The 8,655-nt window shown below is 39.0% G+C and overlaps 1 protein-coding gene across 1 annotated transcript; it reads left to right on the plus strand.

Moving 5' to 3' along the window:
• Positions 1-2,151: 2,151 nt before the first annotated feature.
• il22ra2 (interleukin 22 receptor, alpha 2) lies at positions 2,152-5,506 on the plus strand. Its single transcript, XM_085798996.1, has 5 exons — positions 2,152-2,670; positions 3,711-3,831; positions 3,941-4,122; positions 4,375-4,517; positions 5,350-5,506. Exons 1-5 carry the CDS (start codon positions 2,607-2,609, stop codon positions 5,497-5,499), a joined length of 660 nt encoding a protein of 219 aa, XP_085655122.1. The 5' UTR covers positions 2,152-2,606; the 3' UTR covers positions 5,500-5,506.
• The last annotated feature ends 3,149 nt before the right edge of the window (positions 5,507-8,655 follow it).

The raw sequence follows: 8,655 nt of genomic DNA on the forward strand, positions 1-8,655 counted from the left end.
TCACTATTAGGTGCAGATCCTCTGCTTGTTCTTGGTAAATACTAAAAGAGCTCAGAACTTCCGGTAATCCACAGCATTTTTTTTTTTTTTTGATACCAACTGGTACAAATTAAACCACACACACATCCTCTGGTTTGTTCTGTGATGTTGTCCCAGCACTTTCTGCTTTTTAGATGTTTAATTACAGAAAGTGTTTGAAACCCTGTGATTCTGAAAGTGTAGTGAATATAATATATGATTCCTGTTTTTACTGGGGACTTCTTCAGTTTTATAATGTCAACATTAAAGGGATAGTTCAACCTTTTTGGCAAATTGGCCCATTGCCATAATCCCTATAGTTTTAGGAGTAGTTTCATTATCTTTAATTGTCGGTGCAACCTATTTTTAGAATGGCGGAGCAGAGCCGCGAGCTGCTCAGAGCTACGCTACAGAGGCTATGGGATTTTATTAAACATTTTAACAATTACTTACAGCTGTTTTTAAACATTTAACAACTAGCCTATTTTTAGCTTTAATTTTTACTTTAGATTTATTGAACATTTCAAAGACTTACTTTCAGCTACAAACATGTCCACCAGTTTAAACCATTATTTATAACCATGTATACATTGTATTTAGCTGTCTTAAACATTTGGCATTTGGCCATTACTTTTGTAACTTGAAACATTTCAGCTCAAACTTCTCTACATGCTCAGCAAATTTTCAAGTCGTGAGTAAACAAGAGTAGAATAAATTGCAATAAATATATCTAATTATATTGTAATTATCATGCTTCATTTATTAAAATGTAAAGTCATTTGATCAAACACACATTTCATGAATGATTAAGGGCTTGAAACGTCATCTACACAGCCATAAAGGACATATCAGATGACATAATGGGATCCCAGCAGCTAGTACCTATTTATGAGCCCATTAATGACATGATTATTAACTGTGTCATAAAGTGGAAACGTGAAGTGTCCCATCCTTTTCCCTCCAAACAAGCTCGTTTTTTGCACTGTCATTATGCAATACATTTCCTGTTAACTGTAATTTAAACTGATGTTGCCAGTAAACTATTTGAGTATAGTCATCACTCAATTCCCGTAACAAATACCTGTAACTGTGTCAACCTGCAGAACAGGACAGTAACTCTTCAAACCTTCAGAGGAAAAACAGTCTCACACAACTCACACATGTCAGATTGAAGAATGTTTCACCGCGAGGACACTTCAAAACGCAGCTGCAAACGAGAAAGGCGCTCACATCTGTCGACAGCTCTTCATTTTCTCGGATGAGAGAGTCACATGTTTAAAGACGAATGATGCGTTTAAAGAGTTTGATACTAATCTGCAATCAGCACCAAACTGTGCAAACTCAGTGATGTGTGAACACCATGACCTTCAGATTTCAGATTTTTATCAGAGTTCTTACTCAAACATCTGCACGTTATTTCCAGAGAAATAAGCGAAAATGTCAAATAATCTCACACAATGTTAAAGAAACTCATGACTCTGCTCCTCTCTGGCCTTTATCCCCATCAGGCTTAGTTCACCTCACTCCAGTGCTTTTAATATGTTCCTGCTCATAATTAGATAAATAGACTCAGATGAAAACATATCTATTATTACTTCCTATGCAGAGGAAATAATTACATTTTCAGGTCAAGTGAACTCATGAACTTAATATAATGGAGGCATCATTAAGGTTGTGATAGACATGTTCATTTGCTGCTTTGACCATTACAATCAAAATGTCTTCTGTCATTATTGAACTACAAATGGGCTATTTCACTCTGGCTGGGATGCAAACCATAATGTGGTCTGAATTAGGAATAAGTTCAATAATTTGGGGTCAGTTTTGCAGTCAGACATTGGTTTAGGCAAAGTGTCACTGTTTGTTTCCACTTGCATAACACAGGAACTCATTAGGAACCTGCATGGAAAGCAGAAATGCAATTTGTGCTCTAGATAATATCATAGTAGTCATCACTCAATTTGATTTGTTTTCAAACTACGCTCCCCAAGAGGAATGGTTCAGAAAAACACATTCATTTTGATACTGATAAGGGGGCTGGACTTATCTATCAGAGGAGCTGGGATATATAATTATACTATGACACCTGCAGCAGCAGCAGCTGCCAGGAACAGACACCTCTGAAGACTTCCCTGCCAGAAAACAACGTGAAACTGATCCAAGGAGCTCAAGTCCTTATTGTTGCCGTTCGGTCAGTGAATGCGTCATCAGGTGTTTGACATCTGACACCGGCCTGATCCTGAGTCTGTTGTAGCCTACATATAGGGACATAGGTAAGTTGAGCCATGCGTATTTCGTAATAAACACCAAAACTGCACAAAATGTACTTCTGTAGAGGAAAACGTGTGTGTGTGTGTGTGAGTGTAACGTTACCTCATTCACCTGGCTTGTGTGTAAGATGTCATAAATTGCATCCCATGCATCATGGAATTCACTCAAAAGGGGAAGTTGGCACATGTTAAAGGCGGCCGGTGCTGCTTGTAGCATCAGTCATCTTTGTGGCTCTGTGTGTGTGTTTGTCCGAGTGTGTGTATGTTTGTGTGTTTGTGCCGGTCTGACTCTCGTCCACCAACAGCATCAACGCCACCATGACCCGTCTGCTGCTCGGAGCCGCTCTCCTGGGAAACCTGGGCCTCTGTATCACAGCACAAGGTAAAAAAAAAACCTCTCATAGTAACAGTATTTATGTTTTAAGACAAGTGGAGTAGTGTTACTATTATTGTCTGAGTGGAAACCACTGGAGTTGAGGTGATTAAGAAAAAAGCAGACCAACCAATAACAGAACAGATTGTGTTATTTATTGAAGCAAATGTCCTGGTGTGTTACATTTAATGACAGGAAACAGTATAATGAACAGGGCCGTTGCTAGGAATTCTGGCCCCCCTGAAAGAATACTAAAGTGGACCCCTGACTTTTCCATTTTTTTTCTTAGACTACGTATGTATTATCATTTTTTATTTAGCGTACTTTGTTTTGATGCTAATGCAGCATTACTATGAGTATTAGTCAGGGTCTTATGCCGAATAATTCAGTCGTACAAAGATTAGACTATACTGGGGTTTTTTTGTGGGCCCTATTGGTCGCTGGGCCCCTAGAATTATCATCACCTTTCTCTTTTATCCAACGGCCCTGATGATGAAAGCACCAGTGTAATTTTAACATAGATAGGCCTATATAATAAAACTAATGCTTAATTTTACTAGAAACAGTAATTTCTTTGTTTCTAAATTGTTTCAAGACAGAAGTAAGAAGGTCAGTCACACAATATTAGAGTCATAAAGAGAGAGAAACATGAGAGTATAAGACAAAAAAGGGACAAAAATAGCTCTGCATGTGTTTTCAGGAATAGTGAGACGTTAGTATTTTAATTATATTTATTTCAATGAGGACATATCAAACAAATATGCTTGTATACATTATGTTGAATGCCAAAGTCTGTATAGAAGTTGTGGATACAAAAGAATCCAGATTTGTTGTGATTGTTGTGACGTGTGTGTTTATGTGTATTTTTATGACTGTGGTTTTTTTTTAGAGTGAACGCTGTAAAACACTTTTTTCCTCTTTCATCATGAGATCAGCAGCTTTTGCTCTTTAGGATCTGATGCATAGTAAAACACTATTTATAGTTTTCTGTATTTGATTTATGAATTTATTTGACGCTCTTATCTCCTCTTTGTCGAAACCTTCCCCAGTGCTCGTGACTCTCGCTCCACCTGCCCAGGTGAGGTTTCAGTCTCTGGACTATAAAAACATTCTGCAGTGGACTCCGCCCACCAACAGGACGTCCCTGCGCTACTACGTACAGTGGAAGATGTGAGGCATTCCCCACACACATACGCACACATATCTCTCTCTCACACACACACTTTGATCTAACCCCTCCTCTGTGTGTGCGTGTGTGTGTGTGTGTGTGTGTCCTCAGTTACGGGGAGCCTGAGTGGTTGGATGCAGACGGTTGTCAGGGGATCCAGAAGCCAGAGTGTGACCTCAGCGATGTGACCTCTGACCTCAGAGAGTGGTACTACGCCAGAGTGCACGCTTCCTCGCTGCCGTCCAGCAAATCGGCCTGGACGCTGTCCCCCAGGTTCAGCCCACGCTGGGACAGTGAGTGTTTCCTCCTCCTCCTGCTTCTTCTCCTGCTGCTTTGCATCCTCCAGCTAAAAACACATGAGAGAAGCTTGTCACCAAATCCAAGTTATGACATCATATAATTTAGCTTCTTTTTTTTAAATTTTTTGTGTGGTTACCTTCTTCAGCTCCCCAAATTTTGTTTTATCACATTTCTTTCATCTTTTCTGCTCCTCTGCTTCCTCTGTTTTCTTCCCCCCCGCTCTACTTTGTCTCTTCTATCTGCAGCCAAGCTCAGCCCGCCTGCTATGAGGCTCAACGTCACACATCATAAGGTGGTGGTCCGCGTCAAGTCCCCGCACATGTTGGTCCGGAAGATGCACAGCAAACTGCACTACAAGATTTTCCTCATACACACAAATGGAAAGGAGGTAAACACACACACACGCACAGATACAAAGCTTGTGGAAAGACACGATTTAACTGTGAAGGCTAATATACATTATTGTTATTATCAATATCAAATATATTTTATATATCAAATCATTATTCCATAACACAGATTAGCTTTAGGAATATGCCTCTGTACATTTTACATGTTTGCATTCATACATATATTGACTGTGTTGTATGAATGTGTGAGGGAAACAGCTGTAATAATCTTTCAATATTTAATATGCTAATTATATGCTGCACTTATAGTGAATTAATTGATTCTATAGACTACTGTGGTGAGCTCAACATGCAGACATTTTACATTTCTCAACAAGCACATAGTCACAGATAATTCTTCAGACATACGATGAATAATTAATTAGTACAGTAGGTTTAAATTGAGCTTCTCTCTTGGCAACATTCCTATTTTCCCTGCAGTTTAAATCAAATCACAGAAAATTTCTCTTGGAAGTAGAGATTTTAGGGCTGTAATGAACAAATTATTTTCATTATTGATTAATTAGAGGAATAACTTGGAGTCTGGGATGAATAAACACTCACACACACACACAATGTGTAGACTATGAACTACTTTTAAACTACAAACGCATCACATTACAAAACAGAAGAGGAAGGAGAACCAGAAGGAGACTGAGACGAGGCGGAAGAGGAAGAACAGAAGAAGAACAACAAAAACAAGAACAATAGAAAAAAACTTTTAATTTTTTTTATTTCTCTTTTCCTTTTCTACAAAGCTGCATTTTTGCCATTTGACAAAGTTTGACTGTGCATCAGAACACGTCCTCAGTGTCTCTGTCTCCTGTGCAGGACGTGTTCGACATGGACTGCTGCTCCCACAAGCTGCCTCTGAAGGAGCTGAGCCACAAGGTCCAGTACTGCCTCCAGGCCCAGACCGTCGTCCCCTCCCAGGCCAAGAGCAGCGACCGGAGCTCCAAGCAGTGTGTCACCATGCACTGATCACACAGGTATGAACAACACACACACACATCTGCAACACAACTACCACAACCACTCTATGTGCTGGAGTAAAAACAATAAAAGAAAGAAAGAAAGAAAAGATGCTTCTTTATCCGTGAGAAAACGTCTGCATAGTGTGTGTGTGTGTGTGTGTGTGTCTGTGCTGGACGGTGTCGTCAGGCAGTGAAAGGCAACCTCTCAGTTGGACAAAAGGTTACCAAATGAGAAGTCACGTATCAGCTGTCGCACAACAATCACCTGAGGCGGTCAGATGAGAAAGAGGGAGGGAAGACGAAACTCCTGCAGGAGAAATCTAAGCAGGAGAAGCTCCTCCACAATGACTATAATTACCCCTGCTGACCCCACCCTCTCCACTATTTATAGATCTTGATGTGTGGAGCGGCGACAATGTAACAGTTCATTAATCTTGTGTGTCTGTCTCTCTCTGCTGCAGACGAACCCGATACTCCTGGACCTGCCATCCATCAGTTTTACTCACCCATCGCTACCTCGACGGCTGCAGCCACTAAAATCACCCGTGACAATAATAAATAACAGAAGTGATGCACTTTATAATTCATGGCAATAAGGATCTGGTGTGTGTAGGTTAAACTTTCACACTGAGCTCAACATTTCACTTGAATCATTTCAGCCTCCAGGACACTGTGACTCCACTTTTTTTTTTTTACTTTGAATAATTTTTCATCCACTCAGCTGCTTTGTCTTTCCTGACTGAACCTTGAGTTAAATTTCCACTGGCTCAACTTTCCTCAATTGTACTTTATTTGGTCTTCACATTTCTATTTAATTCATGTGAATGAAGTTGACTATTACAGCCAATTTCCCAACACTAACCCTGCAATACCTACACAATAATCAGTAAAAACATCAACAAAACAAACTATCAACACATACACTATTCACTATACATGTCTAAATCATTGTATGTATACGTGCAGCGCAAATGTTCATCTAAATAGTTTGAAAATCATTTATTAATGATCTGACATCTCATAAATAACCAGTTTGTTATTGATGTATTATTTATAAATGCTGATTTCATCATTTATTAAGTATAAAAACACAATCGTTATATATATATATATATATTATAGATGAGCTTAATCCAGGTTGTATAACTGTGTCTATAAATTACACTCTGATTAGTATCAATATAGGAACTAAGTGTGCTTTATAAAGGTTAAAGTTATTCATGCTTCATAGTGTGTACAGTAGTTATGATAAACACTTCCTTCTTATTTAAAGTAACAATCTTTGATGTGAGAATGACTAAAATACACTACATGTGAAAGGGATTATCATAATTACCGCCTCAGTGGATGTAATGTGCTAAGAGATATGAATGTATCTTTTATTTGAATTAGTCAGCTCTGTGAGTGTGGGTTAGGTGGGTTCAGTTTTGTGTCATTTTCTTCAAATGTAAAAACTGATCTAACCCTGAACCACACACAGTTTGTATCCACTTGAAGATCCACGAATGTGAACTTTAGCAATATATATAAAAAAAGCCCGGATCAATATCTACTGCAGAAAAGAGCTGACGCTATTGTATTGTGCAAATTGTGCTTGTTTGCATGCGTCACACTACATAATAAAAGCCATAGTCACTGTTCACACCGGCCGATTTGTTCTCATTTAAGTCTTTGGAAATTTGGTGAAGTTGTGTTTTTCTGTACTTTTCCTAATGTCAACAAATTCGAACGGAAGTCAACAATGAGTTTGTACTCTCTGTCAGCACTTTCTTACTTCCCTCTGTCTGTGAATCTGTGTGTGTGTGTGTGTGTGCCCCGAAGCCAACTGCTTCCTCAACCACTGCTACAAATACACAGTTTGCAGTTTATTAGGGAACATGTTGCTAAAGTTGATGCATTTAAAACACATCATCATGTGCTGATGTTGACCAGTTTTTCATGACTCAAAGGTGTGTCTATGGTTTAGCCTTCCCTCACTGACTAGACTATATATGATGCAAAGTCTGGCCACAGCACCACAGACTAATAATACATGCAATAATACACCGATCATCTGATAATGTAATATAAGAAACACTCACTTTAATAGGAATTTAAAAATCTATAATTTGTAATGAATGATTAAAACTTTAAAAGTAGCAAAAAGCATCAAATTGTGTTCATTACAAAAACAAAACAAACACACAAAGGCAACATTAGTCTCGATTTAGACTTTATTCAAAATGTTGACAAACTTGATACTCTTGATCAATCAGGCGTGAAATAGCCAATACTGTAATGATAACAAAAAATAAACAAAAAAATAAAACGGTTCACTGAAACGGTTGTACCCGAAGCTGGATCTGCCGCGGCCGCAGCCCGACACAGGCGCTCAGCGATTAAGAGGAAGTGTTGCATTTCGACAGGAAGTGTTGTTATTTGATGGGGAGGTGATGGGTCTTTGGGCGACAGCTCTGCGCTGCGCCTCTTGAGGTCGTTTTGTGAAGTTTTTTTTTTCATGCGGAGTACTTTTTTCTTTGCGAGGACTCCTCACTAGCAGCTAGTTCATTCATTTAGTGGTTTTGGTCCTGAAGACAGAGAGGCCTTAGTGCTGGTATCAGTTCAATTTGGTCCCATAGCCAGAAGCCTGAATGCACCGTATTGATGATATTATTGCTGCAGTTCGTCAAAAAACCAGTGGAATGTTTTTTCTTTTTCAAATTTTGTTTTTTGTTTTTTTTGTGGGAGGGGCATGTCGAGTCGTCTTTAACCGTAACAGACAAAACCCTTTGTTTACCACTAGACAACAAAGTGTTGAGACCGGATGACAAACTGCAGCCTTCAGCTTCAAACAATATCTTAAAAGGGGGAATGTGTAGCACCAGTGCATTGTGGTATTTACATATACCCTTTAACCTTTGTTTAAAAAAAAAAAGGGGCAGGGGGGTTGGATCCAGTGATATTTTTTGATTTGTAAACGGCACCTTTTACAGCTTTATGATCAGCAAGGCTTTTACAGTGTTGGACCTGGTTGGAAAGTCAGTGGTCCCAAAGTACAACAACATGGGATACTTCATATTCTACTACGCCATCATTACGATGCCACAGTGATACACACATCAGGAATCACAATTATATTTACACCATTTGGAATTCATATCTCACTGTAAATGAGCCCTTGTTT

This window comes from Trachurus japonicus, chromosome 15 (genome assembly GCF_045865225.1).
Source record: "Trachurus japonicus isolate A0001 chromosome 15, Traja_1.0".
Classification (NCBI taxonomy): domain Eukaryota; kingdom Metazoa; phylum Chordata; class Actinopteri; order Carangiformes; family Carangidae; genus Trachurus; species Trachurus japonicus.

Excerpts from the sequence above, each read along its gene's own strand:
- il22ra2 (XM_085798996.1), top strand. The coding sequence starts at position 2,607 with ATGACCCGTCTGCTGCTCGGAGCCGCTCTCCTGGGAAACCTGGGCCTC. Across the intron at positions 2,671-3,710 it reads CCTCTGTATCACAGCACAAG|TGCTCGTGACTCTCGCTCCA; the intron begins GTAAAAAAAAAA and ends AACCTTCCCCAG. Across the intron at positions 4,123-4,374 it reads GTTCAGCCCACGCTGGGACA|CCAAGCTCAGCCCGCCTGCT; the intron begins GTGAGTGTTTCC and ends TTCTATCTGCAG.